General features: G+C 40.2%; 1 protein-coding gene across 2 annotated transcripts in view; it reads right to left on the bottom strand.

Annotated features, from left to right (window-relative positions):
• LOC140199383 (double-stranded RNA-specific editase 1-like) overlaps window positions 1–22,697 on the bottom strand; it is a 340,274-nt gene extending 317,577 nt beyond the window's left edge. For both annotated transcript variants that reach the window (XM_072261374.1, XM_072261375.1), the window contains exon 1: window positions 22,621–22,697. In XM_072261374.1, the coding sequence (XP_072117475.1) occupies window positions 22,621–22,678 (58 nt within the window). In that variant the 5' untranslated portion in view covers window positions 22,679–22,697. The remainder of the gene's footprint in view (window positions 1–22,620) is intronic.
• Window positions 22,698–24,746: the final 2,049 nt, after the last annotated feature.

Raw genomic sequence — 24,746 nt, 5'->3', positions numbered from 1 at the left:
GGATGAATGCTGCCCAAGTGCTTAGGATGGGCTGGCGCATTGTCAAGCAACGAAAGAACTTTAAAGGCAAGATTCTGTTCCCGGCAGTAGCGTCCCAGAGCTGTGTTACCTTCAGCTGATGCTGCGCTGTTTATAATTTCTAACTTTATTTTTCCAAGTGTTAAAGCGGTTCTCTGCCACTCGGCTGACAGCCCAAAACACGACATCAGATGCTTAGGAGGCATAGTTAAATATTTCAAGCACAAAATCACTGCACCGTAGGTAAAACCAATAAAAGTTTAAGATTGCGCATCCACACCTTGCCAAAACCAATGCAAGAGTGGCAGGGGTGAGATTGTGAGGCGCGCGCACCTGACTTGTATTGGTGGGAAAGCGATGCTTCTCATCCCAACAGTGAGACTGTGAGGTGCGCGCACGTGAATTGTATTGGTGGGAAGGCAGTGCTCCTCGCATAACTGTGAGTTTTGGACGCATATAATGAGATGTTGGTAGAAATATGTTCCTCGCATAACTCTGAATCCGCATAGTCTGAAGATGCATGTAACGAGGATAGGGTGTATACCATTCTCACACAAAATCTTCTCTACCTATCATCACAACTGTTGCAAGTTGTTGGTAGTCTTTATCATCTCATTTCTAACCTAATTGAGAAATTTCTAAGTTTCAGCCATTCCCTTTTTACTGCGTCGCCTTGCAGTTTCTAACCATTAAAACATAGGTGATAGAAATAATGCACACAGAAAGTATTTAACTTTTGGCATTTCTAATTTGCGTTCGTTACAGCCAAAATCGCAATGTAGAATTAAAAACTGTCCAGCAGGATGGGAAAAAAATAATGGCTCAGGACTGCATACATAGATTTCATGTAGAGCCAATTTTTAATAAAATAGTTAAATGTTTAAAATAGTACAGGGCAGAAAGACATGATTCAAATCAGTCAGTCCACATTTAAGAAAATCAGAGGAATAATCAAATGCATGCAGAGGTGCACACATTTGTTGCCCTTGCTTTATCAATTCAAACAAGATTCACATTACATTCCCCTTAGAAAGCTCTTGTACAAGTGCAATTTAGCCAGTGTCAGGTTTTAAGTCAGCCTTAGAAAAGCTTGGTTTAAACTGTGTGTATTTAGAAAGGAAACTAGGTCAAAGTGAAATTACACCAAGTACTCTTGAAAGAAAACAACTTATACATTTATTCAGTTTGGTACTGAGGAGACGAATGATTTATTTCAAAACAGCATGCACTGTTAACTCACATTTTTTAGTGAAAAATAGAACCACTTCTTTCAAAAGCCAGATCTCTGTATGATCAACAATGCAGAAAATCTACCTCTCAGTAAGAGAACTGATCTGTAGTTCAATGCATTCCAGCCTTGCTACACTGCATTTGGGCCAAGTTTTAATACCTGGATCTTTTGTTTACCCAGTCATCTGAAAGGAGTAGAGGACCTGTGATAGTGAGCCCAAAATGCTAAGTGCAAAAATCTAACTGCTTCAGCTTCATGTACAGGAAACAATGAAGTTAAAAAGGAGCATTAAAGGTTAAAATATGGAAAGAGAACACATTTATAGATCACATTTGCAGTAATTCTGGAACATAATATGGGTGGAAAAACTGGTATCAGTTGAAAAAACACTGGGCACATCCATGCAAAGAGTGGCCTACAGGAAACAGGATGTGTTACAGCAGTAAGATTGGGATGGGCAAGAAAAGTCTTTGTAAGATAAAATATGAAGAAGTAGAAAACTAAATCAGATGTCATACTTTATACAGAACCCAAAATGTTCAGCAATAAGTAGGTACCGCCCAGTGAAAAGCTGTGCTAGCAAAAGTAATGACATCTACTCGCAACACAACTCTCAGCTGCATCAACATAACATATCAGATCTCATTTTCAAAGTGAAACACCTATAAAATAATAGCTATAGTGTATATTGTTTGAGGAAGTGTACAATAACAAAATTGCACTAATTCAGTATGCAATTCGCAGAGCAACTCTTCCATCAGGTAAATCTATTTAGAATTAAATTCAATTCAATCTCAACACATCTCATTTCATTTACTTTATAATGGAGATGTGCTAGCACTCCATTAACTCAAAAATGAAGATAATACAGAAATCTGTCAATTTGAAGTAAATTGTATAAAACTTGCTGTTCATTCATTTAGGATGGAGTAACATCACAGAACCAAATGGGGGGGGGGGGGGGGAGAGAGAGGAAGCAGAGGAGAGTGAGTGGGGCAGAGGAGAGTGGGATTCAAAACTGCCTTGGCTACAAGAGATAGTTCAGCTTCAAGTTTAATTATCACTCAACCATACATGAATATGGCCAAACTAAACAGTGTTTCCAGGCCAACATGCAAAGAGTCCACTACCAAGAAGGCCCACCAGCGCCTTTACTTCCTGAGAAAGCTAAAGAAATTTGGCCTGTCCCCTAAAACCCTCACTAATTTTTATAGATGCACCATAGAAAGCATTCTTCTGGGGTGTAACACAAGCTGGTATGGAAGTTGCCCTATCCAAGACCGGAAGAAGCTGCAGAAGATCGTGAACACGGCACAGCACATCACACAAACCAATCTTTTGTCCTTGGACTCACTTTACACTGCATGCTGTCGAAGCAGTGCTGCAAGGATAATCAAGGACACGACCCACCCAGCCAACACACTTTTCATCCCTCTCCCCTCCGGGAGAAGGCTCAGGAGCTTGAAGACTCGTACGACCAGATTTGGGAACAGCTTCTTTCCAACTGTGATAAGACTGCTGAACGGATCCTGACCTGGATCTGGACCGTACCCTCCAAATATCCGGACCTGCCTCTCGGTTTTTTTGCACTACCTTACTTTCCCTTTTCTATTTTTTATTTATGATTTATAATCTAAATTTTTAATATTTACTATCGATTTATACTCCAGGGAGCGCGATGCGCAGAATCAAATATCACTGTGATGATTGTACACTCTAGTATCAATTGCTTGGTAAAGTAAACACATTACCAACAATCTACAGCAAACAGCACAAATGGTTGTGATTTCCGTAAAACATTGTCACAATGGTGAAAAAATAACATAGCCCTGAGTGGCAGGACTGTAGATTGTCCTGGTCCAGCTTGTTCTTTTGACAACAGAGGAAAGTTGTCAAAATATTCAACTAAGGGGCCAACACCAACATCATGGAATTGTCCTGTGTTGCAGCTAGCCCCCAAACCAGTATGCTTCCAGCATGCCCAGCACAGGCCCCTGCTCTCTCCTATGGGTGGCTGCAACAGACCACTGCACCCAAGGCAACTCATGGCCGAGGCTTAGACCGTGCCACAGCCAAGCTCATCCACCGGTCTTGCAGTATTGTATGTTAGCAATGTCCAGCAGGATCTTGCGATCCCAATAAAAAAATCCGCTCACCCGCTCCATCTGCTGGATCTCGTAGTGTCCCAGCACAACTATGTGCAATGTCCAGGCCACAACACAATAAGAATAAGTAAAAAGTCCAGCTCCATCGCTGTCGAGCAACTTGCTGATGGGATAGTCCTTCAGTATTTGATGTTCTTAGTATCCACCACTTGCGATCTCAAAAAAGACTTACAAGACAAACAAATGCATCTTTGATTGGACTGCGAATGGCCACTGCGTCATCCTATTGATAGAGGGAACAGGGGTAGTTGGAAAGGTGTTGTCCTGACTGGAGCTATATAATCAGTGGTGTTCCCCAAACATCAGTTTTGGGACCTCTAGGGTTGGTGATACTTAAGTGATTTGAACAAAAACGTAGGTGGACTGATAGTAAGTTTGCAGATGATGACACATAAACTGGCAAGAGTTGTGAATAAAGAGGAAAGTTGTCAAAATATTCAATAGAATACAAAGAGTTGCAAAAATGAGCAGACTTATAGCCGATGAAGCGTTGCACTTTGTCAGATTTAAGAGGAACATTAATATAAAGAGGGACCTTGGGCTTCAAGTCCTCAGATCCTTTGAATTAGGAGCATAAGGAGATGGGACAGTACAAAGGCATATGGCATACTTCCTTCATCGGTTGGAGTATGGAGTATAAAAGTTGGAAGTCATATTGCAGCTACACAAAACTTTGATTAGGACCCATCTGGAGTACTGTGTGCAGTTTGGGTTGTCACATTTTACGAAGGGTGTGGAGGCTTTGGAGAGGGCACAGAAGATGTTCACCAAGATGTTGCATGGATAAGAGATTATGAGCTATAAGGAGAGACTGGATAAACTTGAATTGTTTTCTTTGGAGTAGAGGCTGATCAAAGTATACAAAATTATGAGAGGCATATATAGGGTAGAAATGTCAAATTCTAGAGGCCTTACATTTAAACTTAACAGGGAAAATTAAAGATTTACATGGCAAGTTTTTGTTTTCTAAATATAGAGTGGAAAGTACCTGGAACGTTTTACCACGAGATGTGATGGAAACAAGTATGATAGTACCAGTTAGGAGCATTTAGATAGTCACATCAACAGGTGTGGAACTGAGGAATACAGAACATGTGTAAGCAAATGGGATTAGTTAGAACTGGAACTGTCGGCACTAACACTGTAGGCAAAAAGCTCTGTCTTTTGCTGTGCTGTTCGATATTCTATGGAATATTATGTTCAGTTTTGGACACTGCACCTCAGCGAAGATATATTAGCCTTATGGGAGGCACAACGATGCAGATTCAAAAAGATGATACCAGTGCTTGCTCAGAATGTTTAACTATGTCCACAGACATCATAAACAAACCTACTATTCCCTAGAGCAAAAGATAGTGATCTGACTGAATATTAAAAATTGATAGGAGAGCCACAGAAAATCTACTTTCACTGACGGGAAAAACAAATCAATAACACAGACATAATGTTCCATGCAAGACCTATACTGTTGAAGGGAAGGGAGCACTGTCAGGAAGCTCTTTATGTAAAGAGCAAGAAAAATCTAGAACACTTTTCTCCAAAGACCTTTAGGTGTGCAGAGCTTTCAAGATGCAGATTTAAAAAAAACAGCATTAGTGAATATACAGCCGTGTCAGGAAAATAAAATTCTACAGATAAGCCAAAATCTAACTGAATTTAAACAGCCTTGAAATACCACACTCATTTCAGTGAGTTAACTTTGTAAACAGAATGACTGCAAAATATAACAGTTTTTGAAGTGGCAGAAAACAGATTATATGAACATGGTGTTTCTCTGCTCCCTGTGCAAGCAGTTCAATGATTATTGTATCACTCACCAACAATACAGTTGTGTGGCACATGCTTCTACAAGTTTCAGAACATTCCAATTGAGTTTGAAGTTTTCATCTTTTTATATGGTCTATATTTACCATATTTTCATTTGAAACCAAGTTGCAAATTGAATTTGCTGTTAACTCTTTATTCAATGGTAAATTAAAAGCTGCAATTTTCAAAAATCATGATAATTATAAATTACTTAGTTGATACCTGGACCAAACTGTATGTCATGTCTAACAAGCACTTTAACACACAGTTTTGTTATCCTTAAGCCAAAAACACAACAGAAAGATGAAGACAGCCACAGAAAAAAGCTCAAACAACAGGAATTCTGCAGATGCTGGAAATTCAAGCAACACACATAAAAGTTGCTGGTGAACACAGAGAAAGCAGGATCTCCCAGTGGCCACACATTTTAATTCCACATCCCATTTCCATTCTGACATGTCTATCCACGGCCTCTTCTACCGTAAAGATGAAGCCACACTCAGGTTGGAGGAACAACACCTTATATTCCGTCTGGGTAGCCTCCAACCTGATGGCATGAACATCAACTTCTCTAACTTCCGCTAATGCCCCACCTCCCCCTCGTACCCCATCTGTTACTTATTTTTATACACACATTCTTTCTCTCACTCTCCTTTTTCTCCCTCTGTCCCTCTGACTATATCCCTTGCTCATCCTCTGGGTCCCCCCACCCCAGTCTTTCTTCCCGGACCTCCCGACCCATGATCCTCTCGTATCCCTTTTGCCTATCACCTGTCCAGCTCTTGGCTCTATCCCTCCCCCTCCTGTCTTCTCCTATCATTTTGGATCTCCCCCTCCAACTTTCAAATCCTTTACTCACTCTTCCTTCAGTTAGTCCTGACGAAGGGTCTCGGCCTGAAACGTCGACTGCACCTCTTCCTAGAGATGCTGCCTGGCCTGCTGCGTTCACCAGCAACTTTTATGTGTGTTGCTTATATAAAAAAGCTCGCAAGGCTATGAAATTCTGTACAACTCACTGGTACAGTATACAAATAGTTTTCAAGTGATAAACTTATTCCTCAAGCCTGAAGAAAATAATAAATGACTCATCACCAAAACAGTTAACAAGACATCAAACACAGTACTACAGCGAACTCAAATAGCTAAGCAAACTGAAGTCTACTCAGCTGAACACGAGGAAATCTGCAGATGCTGGAATTTCAAGCAACACACATGCTGCCTGGCCTGCTGCGTTCACCAGCAACTTTTATGTGTCTATTTAGCTGACTCTGGAACTGAACTACAGGCCGTGACATGGATCACTTCCCCAATTTTCATCCAACTACAAGGAAAACAATTGTTTGTTTACACAGTATTTTGATGGGGAAAATATTAAATATGTTTGATAATTAATCTATTTCATTCTATTCCTTAAAAGATACTTACACCTAAAACTGGAGATGCCACCCAGAAAATGAGCTGATAAGTTACCCTCAAAAGTTTCAGCCATCCTTCAACCCTTCTCAGAAACAAAGCCCTGCTAGGCTCAAAATGGGCACAAACTCTTTTTGTTTCCAATTCAGTGCATCGAACAGTACATTTCATTTCTTTCATGGGTTCTTCAAGATTAAATTCAATCATGTAGGACTTCAGAAGTTAAAGAAGAGGCAAGTTCAAACCAGATATCTCCAAAGTGTGTTGCTTGGATCCCTCAAGTTTAGATTATTTCTCACAAATATAACTCACTTATCAAATGTTCAATGCTGTGGTCTCAGGCAGGCTTAATTTCTCAAATATTCAATTTCTGCTGCCCCTCTGCCAACTTACCCATTTCTTCACGAGTTAGTTTCAAGCTATGAATTACTTTCATGGTGATGGTGACCACTTCAGGATTTCTACATTAAATTATGCATGCATGGAAATGTCATGGTTGTCCTCAGTTTCACAATGTTCCAACAGTAAATACTCTCAGCTTCATGACCACTATTACTGCAAAATTTTGGCTAGCTTCAACAGGTTACATGCTGCAAATAGTTAAAACTACCCAACTATTTCTCTTTTTCTGCAACCTGTGTCAAACATGTCATTGGCTGACATTCTTGGGACTAGCTAGCAATGCTGTTCAGGGGATGATTATTTAAACTGCAATTTTAATCCTGCCTTTTCAATTATGCAACATAAACCAGAGCTGGTGAGTTACAAAGGTACTTCCACAGGTTACCCCAAATAACCATCACACAAGTTCATAGCTACAGCTCCATGTATCCCATGTAATTTAAGGTTTGCACAAAGGCCACTTTCACTGCCTCATCCTTCAGCTCCTGCTCCAACCCCAAATCGCTTTGTGTTGGTTAGCCAAAAAGATACTCAAGTTTCTCCAGACAGTCACCAACTTACAATCTTTATGTTGACCATATTTGAAATCTTAAGTCCTCTCTGCATCATTAATTTGTTTCTGGCCTCTGGTTAAGCACTTCAAAGCATTACTGACATTTGTCTGGTATCAATTCCAATTTTCCCACCGTAATATTTCCTTTTACCAGGAACAATGTAGGTCTTCATTTGTGGAAGTATTTCGATCAGATCATGCACTTAAATTGAAAAGACCATTCCACCATACAGCTACTCATAATATATCCCATCCCTCTCATTCTCACCTAAAAAGTGTGCCATTGCAAATAGTAGCAAAAAAGTGCTAATTTTAAATATTTACTGTTATTAAACAATGAATTCTACCAATCTACTCAAAAGTGTAAGTTCCAGTAGCCAAAAGTCCATTTCATACATTAGAATATAGGTATTTTCCAGTTGGAGGAAAAATCGCTGCTGCTTCTCCACAAGAACACCCCAATTTGGTTTAAAGCATTAATTAAAAAATAATTTTGAAAATATTCTCATGGTTGAAACAAATTCCAAAGGTTTGCATCAAGGAAAATGCCAAAAAATAATCGCGACTAGTATAAATGCAATCTGAAGATGCAGATAACTAAAATTAATAAATGTTATATGGGCAGTAAGAAAGATGGAGTGGATGTTAACGAAGCTCATCTTTGACTAATGAACGGAAGAAGTATGCTTTTGGGAATATCAGTGATGCAGTGCCTATTCAAATGGTGCAAAATCCCAACCTCAATACTGTTTCCCATTGAACTTAGCCATTTGTCAAGCACCTCATATCAGCCAGATGGAACAATATATTTTATTGCTTAACCTTATTAACAATTTGGACATTAAGAATCAATCACATCATACAAAACTAGAATCACCTGTGAACCAGGTTTGAAAAGTTCCCTTCCCTTCGTTTTTCTGGTGGCAATCCAGGTTCAAAAAAATTAATTTCAAGCTTTCCAGGTAAAATCTGAGCTGGATTCAGCTATACCAGAATTTTATCTGCCAGTTACCCTAACGACAGCGAAAAGGAAACACAACGTATAGACTTCTGATATACTCTTCAGCTCAGGAGCAGCACAAAAAATTAAAATCTGAAACAATTTGCACAACTTAGCCTTTTGTAATTGACTTTAATGTTTTTATTCCTTTTTCAGTTCACTGTAGGAGAAAGGATAGAATTCAAAATCAAAGTCGAATTCACTGTCATATACCCAAGTACACATATACACAGGGACAATGAAAATTTTTACTTACTTACAGAACTAGTGAACCAAATATCCATTAGATTTTATGTTTGATGTCACTTCCTTATTAATTTCAAGGATTTTAATGGCAATAAACCCAAATACTAACAGTGATCCAGATTGTTCTATTCCCTCTGATTATCTTAGTTTTAAGCAACATGGTTTGATTGGACTCAGGCTGAGAAACTCTGAACATATCAATAGTGAGGATTCTGATTTGTATATGAATAACATTTTGTTAAAGAATACATGGAATGCAGGCTCCAGCAAACAAGATTGAAAGAGGCTGCAAAAGGTTAGAGACTCAGTCTGCTCCATCATGGGCATAACCCTCCCTACCAACACGTACATCTTCAAAAGGTGGTGCCTCAAAATGATGGCATCCATCATTAAGGCCCTTCACCACCAAGACATGCCCTCTTCTTATTACTACCATTGGGTAGGTACAGGAGCTTGAAGACAGATACTTAACATTTTAGGAACAACATCCTCAATGACCCCACAAACACTACATCGCCATTCCTATTCCTAATGCACTAATTTTAAGTTATTTACAGTAATTTTTAATGCCTTTCATTGCACCACAACATAAAACAATACATTTCATGTCCAGTTGAAGGATCTCAACCTGAAACATTGACTGCTTGTTCATCTCCACAAATGCTGCCTGATCTGCTGAGTTCTTCCAAGATTGTGCGCATGTTACTCTAGATTTCCAGCATCTGCAGAATCTCTTGCGTTTCTATTTCATGACAAATATCAGTGATAATAAGCCTTATTCTGAGTTGATCTGCTGACCAGTGGACACATGTCAGTCGTGGCTCAATATCAGCACTTGCACCTTTGAGATAAAAGGTTGTGTTCATGCCCATGAGCAGGTAATCTAGGATGACATGACAGTGCTGGGAATGAGGTAATCATATTTGGAAATATGTAATTAAATTTACTTAAAAAAGATTCTAAGGCAATACCTAAACAGCAGGAGATATCCTAGTGAATATTTATCCCTCAATCATACCAAACCTAATAAAGAAAACCAGTCATTTAGCTTAATGCTGTTTATGGAATTGGTGTTACAAATTGACTAACAACATGATGCTTTGGCATCACAAGCTATTCAAAGTGAACACACAAATTGAGAAGAATGAGGCAAAGAAGAAATCACAGCAAATGAGAAATGTAAGGAGATAAACTAAGCAAATAATGCATACATTTTAAAGTTTTTGATATTGTTTCAACTCCCGCATACAAAGAACCAATATGTAAATTACATCAAAAATATTTATTAATCTTCTAAATGGTTAAGTCTTTAAAACAAATGAGGTTTTCATTTAGAGTTCAACAGTTCTTAATTGTATGAAAATGGTCCAATATTTTCTTTACCTTGATAAACCTTAACCAAGCAAAAGAATTCTTAAAATAGAATAAATTTCATAAATGCAGAATTTGTAAAAAGTGTTAATTCTACAACATGCAATTATATACAACACATATCACATCAATGACCGCCCAATGAAGAGTCCACAAGGCCATGTTCAGGAAAACATGTGTTATAATAAACATATGGAATCAAGACAACCCCCTATAGCAGAATGAGGAACTGGGTTCCTGAACTTACTTCAAAAATAAAAAATGGTATTGTAGATAACTCATTAGATATGCAAAATTGAAGCTCTCCTCATGCCGGCCCAGTTATCCCTCCTACCTAATAATCGCAGGATGGTCCTTAGCATCAGCTGGAAGTTTACCAGAGAGGAGTTCAGAAAAACACACAGAAAGGAGTAGAGCTGAGGACACAATGGAGTTTGTCAGGTAGACCTTGGAAGATAATGAGATCAGTGACCAAGGCTGACAGTGCAAAGTGATGAGGTCATGAAGGCAGCTGAAGCAGACACCTCTGCAGATAGAAATTTGATGATGGAGAGGATATGGTATTTGCAAGTTCAGCTCCAGGTTGAAACAGGACACCAAAATGCATGCCATCAGACTCAGCATGAACAAACAACTGCAAAAGGAAATGATCACAGAAGCTAAAACAAAAACAAACTTTTTACTTTCTCACAATATTATTTCTCTCAATATTATATATTACTTACTTATCTATTATCGTTTTGCTTTTCTTTTTGTATTTGTACAATTTGTTGTCTCTTGCATAGTGGTTGTTTGTAACTTCGCATTGATTCTATTGTGTTTCTTTGTACTTACCATGAATGCCCACAAGAAAATGAATCTCAGGGTCGTATATGGTGACACCAGATGTGTAGTCCATCTGATCCAGGTTAGTTACCTACTTTCAGACATTTCAGCTTCCCAAACACCTACCTTTTAGTAATAATGACTACACTCCTTGACAGTCTCAAATTTCTGGTATACTGATGGTGTTTTCCAAAGTGAAGACTGATGTAACATAGAGCTCATCCACAAAATTACCCCTCCACATCATTTTCCAGGGGTCCAATATCCACTCTCATCTCTGTAACTCTTTATGTATCTAAAAACTTTGTCACTATCCTCTTTTATATTAGGAGTTGGTTTACCTTCATATTTTATCTTTTAACTCCTTATTGCTTTCTTCACTGCCTTCTGTTGGTTTTTAAAAGTTTCCCAATCCTCTCGTGGCCCACTACTTTTTGCAAGGTTGAATGCTCTCTCTTCTGCTTTTATGCTGTCTTTGACTTCCCTTGTCAGCTACAATTGTGTCATCCTCCCTTTAGAATACAACTACTTTGGGATGAATCTGTCCTGCGTCTTCTGAATTTCTCCCAAAAACTTGAGCTATTGCTGTTCTGCCCTCATGCCTGCTAGGGTCCTCTTCCAATCAACTCTGGCCTGCTGCTTCCTTATGCCTCTGTAGTTCCCTTTGCACCACAGTAATACTGATACATCAGATTTAAGCATCTCCGTCTCAAACTGCAGAGTGAATTCTATCATATTCATTGGCTCTTCCAAGCCAGTTGAATAGCACAGGTCTTCAGTACTCCGACAGGTACACCAACGGGCCTGATGCTTTCTGTGGGTTCACTCTCCTGAAGGATGCTCTCTCGTCAGCCTCAGAGAGTGAAATCACAGGGTATTTGGTGGCTGTGGGAGTTTGTCAAGGTGCCTCCATGTTTTGACAGTCAAAATGAGCATAAAAGGCATTGAGTTCATCTGGGAGCGAAACCTTACTGTCACAGGTGCTGCTTGGTTTCATTTTGTAGGTGGTGATAATATTCAAGCCCTGTCACAGCTGTTGAGCATCCTTCTGTGATTCAACTTGGATCTGCAATTGCCACTTTACATGTGAAATGGCTCTCTGGAGGTAGTTCCTGGACCTCTTGTTTTTACTTTGGTCGCCAGACCTGAACACCTCTGATCTGGCCCTTGGTAATTAACTCTCCTGGTAATTAAATCCCTAAAATAATGGCTTGACCGTTTATAACAAAAGCACATGAAAATCTAAGTGATCTATTGCAGAAAGTGACTCATACACCGCTCCAACAAAACCCAGCATATGCTCTAGCAATAGCACCTCAATCTTCACTTTAGTATGTTGCAGCTCTTCAGATTAAATACTGGATTTGCTTTTAGGTAACCCACCGATGTGTCAGATATAAGGTTATCTACTTTTAACAGTTAAATAGATTTTATTTTTCCACAGAAATTACCTGATTTGATTATTCAGATCTTCCCTTTTTCAGATTACTAGCAACTGCTTTATTCTGCATTTGACAAATCTAATTAGCCGAAGTTTCATGGAAATATTTTTAAAGGTTTAAAAGAAAGAGAAACTACTGTTTAACTGAGAAACAAATTATGTATTTAAATGAAATACAGAACAAATTAGAACACTACCAATACTACCACAGTACCATAAAACTGTATCAATCTGTAATAGTTATTGATGGAGGAATTCATCCATTGTACACTGCCATTTTCTTTGCTGATTTTGTTCATTTACAGTCAACCCAGAGGCAACTAGTGCAGATAATGGACTGCCTTCATAGAATCCTCTTGACGATTGCACCCTCCAAATCTTCATTTTCATTGTAACATTCCAGATAATTGTCGATATCTTCAATTTCTTTTTAATTCCTAACTTTTTTAAATAGTGAAATAATTTCATTTTAACTCCTACCCATTTCTGGCATCTCCAAGCCTGAATGCTTGAAACCGCAGTGAGAAAAACAGTTTGGAATAGTCTTGCTGCTTATTTCTTACCAACTATCAGTGGCAAAAATCACTGCTTTTTGAAAACAATTACACACAACTGACTCTATTTAAAAACTGTTCGCTCTATGTGCAGTGTAGAGTCTAATTGGGCACACAAGCTCACATGATGCTAGTTGGAAACTGTTTGGCAATAATCACCTACCCCAATTAAACAGCATAGTGGTCCAAAATAAACAAAGGGTAATTCTGGCTATTTTCTTGATTAGTTTTTGTTCTATAAGACCTGCCACAAACAAGTGGCTACCCCAATTAACCAACGGCCCAAGTAACTGGAATCCACTGTACTTATTTTAAGCTTAAACCTCAGTAATTAAACATTAAATATATTTCACCTTTTATGTATCTTTCAAAGCTATCTGCGGTGTGTTTTTTTGTTTGAAATCATCTAACTGAGGAAAATGTATCACTGCATGTGAAACAAATATAATCTCTCCTCAAAACTATTTGCACATTTTCAACAAATATCTAATTAGTTCTCAGTTTTATTAGCAACTGCACGAGTTGTGTAAATGTTTTGGTGCTTAGGATATATTTTTTGTCGCTTTCAGCATTTGAAATAATTTTTTTGGGATACTCGGCAACTTTAGTCCAATTTTCAAATACTTGAAGAGTTGTATGTTAGCTATATGCTAGGATATTGAGTGAGGCAAGTGAGTACAGTAATTTTGCTTAACCTTTGCAGGTTTGCAGGATATTAGTGACATTCGCTCCTTTACAAAACTCTAAATTCATAAATTATTCATGTGTTTTTCTGTGTAATTATGTAGATTGTGTTTCTGGTAGTGCACTTGGAAACAAAAAAAAGGTAATACTGGTTTCCTCTTAATGTTGTCATACATCTAAGTCTTGTAATATTGTGCCACAATGATTTACTGCAAGACTGAAGATTCAAGCATTGATTCCAGTAATGTCTAAAGCAGAGTGTATACTTATTTATTTGTTGCAACTATGTACCCCAAAGAAATATAAACTATCCGACCATAAGACAGGAGCAGAATTAGGCCATATGGCCAATTAGGATTGCTCCGCTGTTCAATCACGGTCAATTCATTTTCCCTCTCAACCCGATTCCCTTGCCTTCTCCCTGTAACCTTGGGCACCCTTCCTAAATACTGCAAGGATCCTATCAACCTCCAGTTTAAATATACCCAATAACTTGACCTCCAAAACCATCTGTGACAATGAATTCCACAGATTCCCTACCCTTTGGCCAAAGAAATTCCTCATCTTTGTTCTAAAGGGACATCTGATGCTGTGCCCTCTGGTTTTAGACTTACCCATGATAGAAAGCATCATCTCCATGTCCATTCTATCTCAGCCTTTCAATATCTAATAGGTTTCTATCAGACCTCCCTCAAACTTTTAAACTCCAGTGAGTGCAGGTCCAAAGCTACCAAATGCTCCTCATATGTTCACCATTTCATTCCCAGGATTATTCTCTTGAACCACTTCAGGACCCTCTTCAATATCAGCACATCCTGTCCTACATATGGGGCCAAAAACTGCTTACAATATTCCAAATGTGCTCTGACCAATGTTAAGCCTCAACATTACATCCTTGTTTTTAAATTCTAGTTCCCTTGAAATGAATTTACCTTATATTTACCTTCCTTACTGCCTCCCAAACCAGAAAATGAACCAGATGAACCAGGAGGTACGTCGTCTGCCGAAGGCTAGATCTGTGGCATTCCAGTCTGGCGACCCAGGCCTGTACCAGAAAACCAGGTATGATTTGCAGAGGGCTATTTCAAGGGCAAAGAGACATTTTTGAATGAGGTTGGGAGGCGACATTGGATGCATGGCAACTCTGGCAGGGTTTGCAAGACATTACTTCCTACAAAGCAAAACCCAATAGCATGAATGGCAGTGATGCTTCACTACCAGATGAACTCAACACTTTCTATGCATGCTTTGAAAGGGAGAAGACAACTACAGCTGTGAAGATCCCTACTGCACCTGATGACCCTGTGATCTCTGTCTCAGAGGCCGATGTTAGGCTGTCTTTAAAGAGAGTGAACCCTCACAAAGTCCAGATGGAGTACATGGTAAGGCTCTGAAAACCTGTGCCAACCAACTAGCAGGAGTATTCAAGGATATTTTCAACCTCTCACTGCTACAGGCACAAGTTCCCACTTGCTTCAAAAAGCCAACAATTATACCAGTGCCTAAGAAGAAAAATGTGAGCTGCCTTAATAATTATTGCCTAGTAGCACTCACATCTACAGTGATGAAATGCTTTGAGAGGTTGGTCATAACTAGACTGAACTCCTGCCTCAGCAAGGACCTGGACCCATTGCAATTTGCCTAATGCCACAATAGGTCAACAGCAGATGCAATCTCAATGGCTCTCCACACGGCTTTAGACCACCTGGACAACACAAACACCTATGTCAGGATGATGTTCATTGACATTTAATACCATCATTCCCACAATTCTGATTAAAAAGCTGCAGAACCTGGGCCTCTGTACCTCCCACTGCAGTTGGATCCTTGGCTTCCTAACCAGAAGACTGCAATCTGTGTGGATTGGTGACAACACACCCTCCTCACTGACGATCAACACTGGCGCACCTCAGGGGTTTGTGCATAGCCCGCTGCTCTACTCTCTATATACACATGACTGTGTTGCTAGGCATAGCTCAAACACATCTATAGATTTGCTGATGATACACTTATTGTTGATAGAATATCAGGTAGTGATGAGAAGGCATACAGGAGTGAGATATGCCAACTAGTGGAGTAGTGCCGCAGTAACAACCTGGCACTCAACTTCAGTAAGATGAAATAGCTGATTGTGGACTTCAGGAAGGGTAAGACAAAGGAACACATACCAATCCTCATAGAGGGATCAGAGTGAGCAATTTCAAGTTCCTGGGTGTTAAGATCTCTGAGGATAGAAGTACCGTGGAGAGCATTCTGACAGGCTGCATCACTGTCTGGTATGGGGGTGGGGTGGGGGAGCTACTGCACAGGACCGAAAGAAGCTGTAGATGGTTGTAAATCCATCTTGGGTACGAGCCTACAAAGTAGAAACATAGAAAACCTACAGCACAATACAGGCCCTTCAGCACACAAAGCTGTGCCAAACATGTTCCTACCTTAGAACTATCTAAACTTACCGATAACCCTCTTATTTTTCTAAGCTCCATGTACCCATCCAGGAGTCTCTTAAAAGACCCTATCGTTTCCGCCTCCACTGCCAGCCCATTCCATGCACTCACCACTCTCTGCATAAAAGACTTACCCCTGACATCTTCTCTGTACCTACTTCCAAGCACCTTAAAACTATGCCCTCTCGTGCTCGCCATTTCAGCCCTGGGAAAAAGCCTCTGACTATCCACACGATCAAAGCCTCTCATTATCTTGTACACCTCTATCAGGTCACCTGTCATCCTCCGTCAGTCCAAGGAGTTCACACAACCTATTTTCATAAGGCATGCTCCCCAATTCAGGCAACATCTTTGTAAATCTCCTCTGCACCCTTTCTATGCTTTCCACATCCTTCCTACAGTCAGGCGACCAGAACTAAGCACAGTACTTCAAGTGGAAACCATATATACTTCTTGGGTACTAGCCTACAAAGTACGCAGGACAACTTCAGGGAGTGGTGTCTCAGAAAGGCAGCATCCATTATTAAGGACCTCCAGCACCCAGGGCATGCCCTTTTCTCACTGGTACCATCAGGTAGGAGGTACAGAAGTCTGAAGGCACACACTCAGCGATTCAGGAACAGCTTCTTCCCCTCTGCCATATGGACATTGAACCCTTTGACACTACTTCACTTTGTTTAATATGTAATATTTCTGTTTTTTGCATGTTTTTAATCTATTCAACATAGGTATACTGCAATTGATTTTTCTTTTCTCTCTTCTATATTATGTATTGCATTGAACTGCTGCTACTGTTAAGAAATTTCATGTCAGGTGCCAGTGATAATAAACCTGATTCTGATTCCTTTTCTCAAAATATAAGAACAGGAGACTATTTGAAAGCTGAAAAAAGGGTTTCTTGGCTTAATCCCACCGACTAGTAAATGGTTCATAGCCCTGCAGATATCTGCTCCTCAATCATACATCAAGGTTCTGGGAAGGATTCTGCTATGACTATCCTTTCAACTGATTTTGGGTCCTTGGCTGCAATCACAGTGAAAACATTTTCTTTACCTCTACTGGTATCTTTCAAATCCCTTTATTTAAGGAGATAAAGGAAAGGTACGTTGCATCCAGAGTTTCTCCGGTTAATGGATGATTTCCCTCCACGCCTCTCTGACGTAGTGGGGAATCGCGTACGAGACAAGTTACAGCAGTGGTTTGCCATTGCCTTCTGCCGGGTGAGTTTCCAAAGAGATCACCAGCTCGTAACCCAGCACGGATGGAAAGCGTGCAGGGGAGTCGACTGGATTCGAACTCGGGACCTATCGTCCCGAAGTCCGACACTGATGCCACTAGGCCACCAGCCGGGACTTAAACACTTTCAATTTACCTTGGCCTTTTATAATTTTATACACCCATCTTAACAGTCTCCTTCAATATCCTTGCTCATAGTTTCAGTTTTCCAGCCCTGACGCCATCTTTGTGAATCTGTTTGCACTCTCTATGGTACACCATATCTTACCTGTAATGTACTTACCAGAACCGTAAGCAGTACTCATGAAATGGACTAACAAGGATTGGTTCATCCATAACTTCAGGCTCTTAAATTTATATCTCTAGTAAAGCCATCATAGGTAGCCTTAGACTAAGCAAACCATGCTAACTCCAGCAGTTTGCAAGTTGAAAGGCATAGGAGCAGAATTAGGCCATTTAGCCCATCAAATCGGCTCTGCCATTCCATCAATCCTCACATTATCCCTCTCAACCCCATTCTCATGCCATATCTCCTTACATTTTGATGCTTTACTGATCAAGAACTTACCAGTTTCCACTTTAAGTATACCCGATGACTTGGCCTCCACTACCATTCATGGCAATTAATTCCACAGATTCACCATCCCCTGCTAAAGAAATTCTTCCTCATCTCAGTTCTAAAGGGTGTGCTCTATGGTTCCAGACTCCCCCCACTATTGGAAACTCCTCTCCACATCCCTCTGTCTAGGCCTTTCAATGTTCAATGGATCCACCCCCCCCTCCTTATTTTCAATGGAATCTCCTTTCATAGAGCAGTTGGATGGACTATTTCAGTATTTAGATGTATTAATGGTATAGCAAGACCTTTCTAGGTTAATGTGGAGAGCTACATGCAGGTCACAACATTCACAGACCATCTTTTATCATTTGTTATCCTTGGTCATGGAATTTTGTAAGTTTGTGATGTCCAACTGGCAAGCGCTTGGTGAGATGCTACAGTGAAATATGTAGATGTGCACACTGTGGCCATTATGCTTGTGACAAAAGTGATGTTTAGACTGGAGAATGTATTGAACAGTGAGGTGCTTTGCCTGAGATTCATTTGACCCAAGTAGCTTTGGAGCTATATTGATCCAATGTGGGATAAGTGCTTCACTACACTCAGCAATTTTATCCTGTCGGTGGTAAAAAAAAAAAACACTGATTTGGGGAATCAGGAAGTGAGTCACTTGGTGCCAGTTGCCCAGATTCTAAGCTGTTATTTCAGGTTCTTTGGTTATTGATGATCCTACAGGCTGTTGATGGTGTTGAATTTTTCAATAGCTGTGTTGTTGAATGTTCAGGGGAGATGGTTAGACCTTTCATAGCTGTCGATTGTCATTTGTATTAATGTCGATAAAATGTTACTTGACAATTACCAACCCAAGGCTGAATGTTTTCCAAGTCTTAGAAATGAGCAGAGAAAGTCACTGCTTCAAAGTAAATATTGAGCACTCCACTGAATCACTAAATTCAATGCTTAAATCAAAAATTATCAGTTGTCCTAGGCCCTTATAATGCAGATATTGGTTATATATTTTAGTCTTTTTACATTTGTTTTGTAAGGAACAGCATCTGATGTTTTTTTCCCCCAGTTCCCCAGTGATAAAAGTTTTATTTTTATGTTCCACTTTTTGCCTTTTGTATTAGAAGTAATAAGCAAGCCAGGTCTTTCTTCAAAGTACATTTATTATGAAAATATTTCACCTCAGTTAAACGGTACTTTATATTTTTTTAATATACCTTTTTAACTCTTTCCATGAAACTTCAGCTACTTGCATCAGCTGCATACTTGGGTCAAAATGTACTGGTCCCAATTAACCAGAATCCACTGTACTTGTGCTTATACCCAAAATGTACTCCTTCAGTTTAGGTGTTGAGTGACAGCTCCTTGAATATACCACTAACCAAAAGGTTAAGAGACAAAAACAACCTATCCTGAACTAGCTACAACACATGTGCAACATGAACATATTTCATCCCCTAAGTTGTTTCAATTGGACAGAATCAAAATCTCCCATTAAATTGTGTACAGGTTCTAGAAGACTGGTTCTTATTTTAGTTAATCCATAATTATAGCTTCCATTATGTCATAACTCCAGAATAAAGGTTCAAACTGGTTTGGGCCAGTTCAAGCCAACTAAATACTTCATGAATCTCAGCTCCAACTAAATTGTTTAGGTTCTTTATTTTTCCATTTGACAGGTCTTTTTAATTTATTCAAGTTAAAATACCTGACATAATCATCGTTCACTTTGTGATGTGTCATTTTGATGCCACGGTTAGTTTGCAAATTTCTCAGTCCTCCATGACACTCCATCATTGACTAACCAGCTTTCATAGGGTTCGTTTTAAAACACTCAAATGTCAGGTTATGGATTCAAGCCCATAAACAGTAAAACCTAGACACATAATTTGATGCAATGCCAAAGATGTGCTGCTCTATCCGAGGTACATTCCAAATATGATTAAACCAAGGAATCAAACTAAAGCATTTACAGCATGACATACTCACCTTGATTCATAACGGCATGCAAATTAATTTTGCAGCTGCTTCTTCTATAAAATGCAACAAAATAATCACATTTCTCTACTAAGTCCATGAACATATTTTGTTCCACTAATTGAGAAACTAGAACTTAAGGCACGAGCTATTACACAGATTTATCAATTCCACAACTCCCCTGTTTCCAGCAAAACCAAGGGGTAAGCATTCATCTGCACACTAAAAAAGCTGCAAGGAAATATCAAACACCTCCCAAATTGTCTTTCACACCTCTTACTCTCCCTAAACTACTATGACTCTCGCTATCAGTCACTGTTCCAACAGAGTTATTTCTGCTTCAACATCTGGTACACTTATCAGAATGAACACCCCCTAAGCAATCTGAATAACTATCTACCAGCTAAGGTTCAAAGTAAAATTCAAATGTAATACACTGTATTTAGTCAACATCTCAGGGGACTCAATCGCATCTTAAAAACTACTTCTACATGGAGCAAAGCAGCACACCAAGATTTTACATGATAAACATCAGTTTATATGCTTCATAACAGATATCTGCATACAAGATGGTAAAAATAACACAGAAATAAGCACAAAACTAGCAACCCATGTTTTAATGAAGATCGATAGATCAGGGATATTGAGAGAATAGAAAATCCTCTGAGAATCTACAGATTAGGGTGAAGATAACTTAAAATTGCTCAATCACTATGCCAAACATTGCAGGTCACGTCCGTGCAATAGTACAAATGATATACAGAATACAAAGTAGAAAAAATAGGAAGTCGCCAACTCCACTAGAAAAACAGAAAAACTATTTTTTTTTAAAGTAAAGAGATCAAAAAGCACAAATAATAAAAGGAACTTGGCTGTCCTTTTTCATGGATAAAATGCAGAAACAACACACATTTAGGAAGGAAAATAAAATGCTGACTTTTACTGCAAGATGATTCAAATGAGAGTAGATACATTTCTGTACAATTATATCAGCCCTGCTGAAACAACTCTGTGCTGGTCCAGTTACCCTGCTGAAGGACAATATGCAATGGAGGAGTACCAGATTGAATCCTGGAATGGAAGCTATCCTGAGACAAGATTCACCAGACTGCCTGCACTATACAGAATTCAGCAGAACGAGGAGATCTATTCTTATGGAGAAGGGTTGATATGGTAGTTGCAGGGATAATGATTCTCCTTGCTAGCAGACCTCAAACCAAAGGTTAAAATCACAAAATAAGGAGACAGCATTCAGGTCAGAATTTATTTCTGCAGCCAAAGACAGTGAATCTTTGGAAATTCTCCACCCTATGTCATAGAGAATCACTGCTGATTACATTGAAGAAAAAGACTGATTGAATCAAGATATTAAGGCAATCAAGGGTCACAGGACTAGTGTCAGATAACACTGTTGTTAAAAGATCCACAATTTAACTAATGCCTCCTGTAGCTCCTACCGACTTTCTTATGAGAATGTGGTTTCACATGTATTTAATCAGCAAATGAATTAGGGAGTAGGTAAAACATGTTCATTAAGGGTTGTGAAAGAGAAGTAAGAGACAACATGACAAGGCCTGGCTGTCAACTCATCTGACTACACTGGTTTTAGCCAATAGTGTCAAAAAGGAAAGGAAATTATCTCGAGTATCTGTCATGATACGTTGATGCAAGTGTGAAAACAGAGGCAGGTGGAGGGGGCGTGGTACAGGAGAGACCCCAAGGTGAATAAAGAGAAAAACAGAATGCATCTGGACCACCTGAAGAATAAGAGAAAGCAGAATAAATTGAAGAGAAAGTGAAAGATTGGGGGGGGGGGAGAAGAGGGGGAGAAGGTTGCTCATCCAGCCAAAACCTGCTTCACTGATGCCTAACGGCTGCTTTCCTACATACACGAAGCACCAGAATTAAACGTTAATGACTTTACAACGGTTAGGATTGTGAATTACAGTATCCCCTTACTGGTGAGAGCAAAGAAAGATGGAAGCATGAGTGAATTCGGGTGTCCTGACACCCCCGTCGAGTCTGCCTACACTAATCACGAATAATAAATGCGGTGCATCAGCACCAAATTCCTTCATGAGCGTCACTGCCTTTTTTTTTATTAATAATGGAGCGAGGCGATGGGGAAGACATTGAGCTTGATCCAAGCACTTGGTGCTTCCCCCATCGCCCTCCGCAGCTGCCACTCTGGGAGCTGACAAACAACATTGAAATGCTGTTTGAACAAGAAAAAAAAACTTTGTGCATCCCCTCTCTTCCTCATCCCACAAGCTGCACAACGTTATTAACCTACAAATCACGCCGACCGGCTTTAAAAAGATACCAGAAGAGCGTTGCTGCTGTCGCCATCTGCGCTTCACTCCGTGCACATGCATGAGTGCACCGGGCTGCCTCTTCTGCTGCATTGCATGCACAGGTGCATAGCACAACCGCTCGCCATACACCTTTAATAATGTTTTGTACTGGTTATTTTGACGTAGTATGTATATATATATATATATACACACACACACACATATATATACATATGGGGGCGCGCGCTGCTCCAGCCGGCAACGGCTCCAGCGCGCGTTCTCGCTCGCACTTCACACCCGGCGGGAAAGAAACCGCCGACCGCCTTTTCCATCCTTTGTTTTCACAGAGATATGAAGGCGGTTCGTACGTCCGAGGACCCCGTTCGTCTCACCTCGTCGGTCGGACTCGCTGTCCCCACTCCGCTTTCGCACAGCGCGCTGCTCCGCCATCTTATCGCGGCAAGGTAGCGTCAACAACAGGACCCACCTTCCATTGGTCAACGCCGTGACAGGGCCCCACTCCTCATTGGAAGAGAGGCCCCTGATTTTCATTCGATAGAGCGGTGCACCTGTCACTTTTTCCATTGGCCGAAATAGGTCTCGCCCCATTCACCATTGGATGTGTGAAAGGTCGACTTCGTCCTGTGATTGGGCATTCGTGAATTAAGTATGTCTGGAGCCAAACAAAGGGACCAGCTTCCTTTCATTGGACACACAAAGCACTTACTGTATCCCCATCACCAAGCATTCAAAGCCCTGGATTTGCAAGCATATATGTCAAGGGTTTAAATTGGTTCTCTGTGAATCTTGTAAGTCAGGAGCAACTGTGGAGAATATGACAAAAGCAAAAGTTCAGGTTACACAAGAATCAGGGGCAGGTTTTGATGTTCAAGCTATTGTAGCCTGCTACATCACTCAGTAAGAATCAGCTGATCTACCTTAATGAACTTCCGTTCACACACTTAAAACATTCACTCTGCCTGAGCCAGTGCAGAGTTCCAGCAATTGCAGTTTTATTTTTGATAGTGGTATTAGCTTATCATTGTCACATGTACCAACGTACAATGATGGGTGTCATGGTAGCATAGTGGTTAGCTCAACCCTGTTACAACGTGGGATGTCACAGTTTGAAGTTCAGTTCCAGCGTTCTCTGTAAGTTTGTACGTTCTTCCCTTAAGCGCATGGGTTTGCTCACACAATCTAAAGATATACCAGCTAGTTGGTTAATTAGTCATTATAAATTCTCCTGTGATTATGCTAGTGTAACAGCTGGGTTGCTGGAACGTGCAGCTTGTTGGGGCAGAAGGTCCTGTTCCGCACTGTATTGCAAAGCAAATAAATAAATATAAGTTTGTCTTGCATACTGTTCATACAGATCAAATCATTAAACAATGCACTGAAGAGGAACAAGGTAAACCAATAGCAATACAGAATAATAAACACAAGAGATTATTCAGATGCTGGGAATCCAGAGTAAAATACACAAAATGCTAGAGGAACTCAGCAGATCAGGCGGCTTCTGTGGAGAGGAATAAAGAGCCAATACTTCGGGCCGAGACCCTTCCTTAGGTTGATGATCGGTCTTGGCCTGAAACGTTGGCTCTTTTATTCTTCTCCAAAGTTGCTGTTTGACCTACTGAGTTGCTCCAGCACTTTTTGTGTGTTACTCTGCAATGCAGAATAAAGTGTAAAACCTACAGAGAAGGGCAGTGCAGGTAAACAATAAAGTGCAAGATCATAACGAGGTCAAGAATCGGTCTTATCATACAAGAAGCCAGTTAGAAGCTGTCCTTGAGCCCAGTGGTACATACTTTCAGGCTTTTGTATCTTCTGCCCGATGAGAGTAGTGAGAAGGGAGAATGTCTGGGGTGGGTGGGGCCTTGATGCTTTACTGAGGCAGTGAGATGCATGAGCAAAGTCCATAGAAGGGAGGCTGGTTTTCATGATGTGTTGAGCTGCATCCTCACATTTCTGCAGTTTCCTGCAGTCATGGGCAGAACAGTTGTCATACCAAGCCATGATGGATCCAAATAGACATGATGCTTTCTATGGTACATCAATAAAAATTGCCAAAGGTCGACAGGGGCATGTCGAATTTCTTTACCCTCCTGAGGAAGTAGAGGTATTAATGTGCTTGCTTGGCTGTGACATCAACGTGCTCGGACCAGGACAGTTTATTGGTGATGTTCACTCCTCGGAATCTGAAGCTCTCAACCTCAGCACCATTGATGTAGACAGGAGCAAGTGCATCCCCCTACCCCCTTTCCTGATGTCAACAACCAGCTCTTTTGTTTTGGTGACATTGAGGGAAAGGTTGTTGCAATGACGCTGCCACTAAGCTCTCCATCTCCTTGTTGTATTCATTGCCCTTTGAGATATGGCCCACGACTTTGTTCGATGGAGTTAGAGAAGAATATGGTCAAACAGTCATGAGTATACAGGGAGCAGATTAGGGGCTGAAGACACAACCTTGTGGAGCACCACTGCTTAGAATAATTGTGGCAGAGGTGCTGCTGCC

Source organism: Mobula birostris, chromosome 6 (assembly GCF_030028105.1).
Source record: "Mobula birostris isolate sMobBir1 chromosome 6, sMobBir1.hap1, whole genome shotgun sequence".
Taxonomy (NCBI): domain Eukaryota; kingdom Metazoa; phylum Chordata; class Chondrichthyes; order Myliobatiformes; family Myliobatidae; genus Mobula; species Mobula birostris.
The sequence above is the reverse complement of the archived record's forward strand: the minus strand, read 5'-3'. Positions and strand labels throughout refer to the sequence as shown.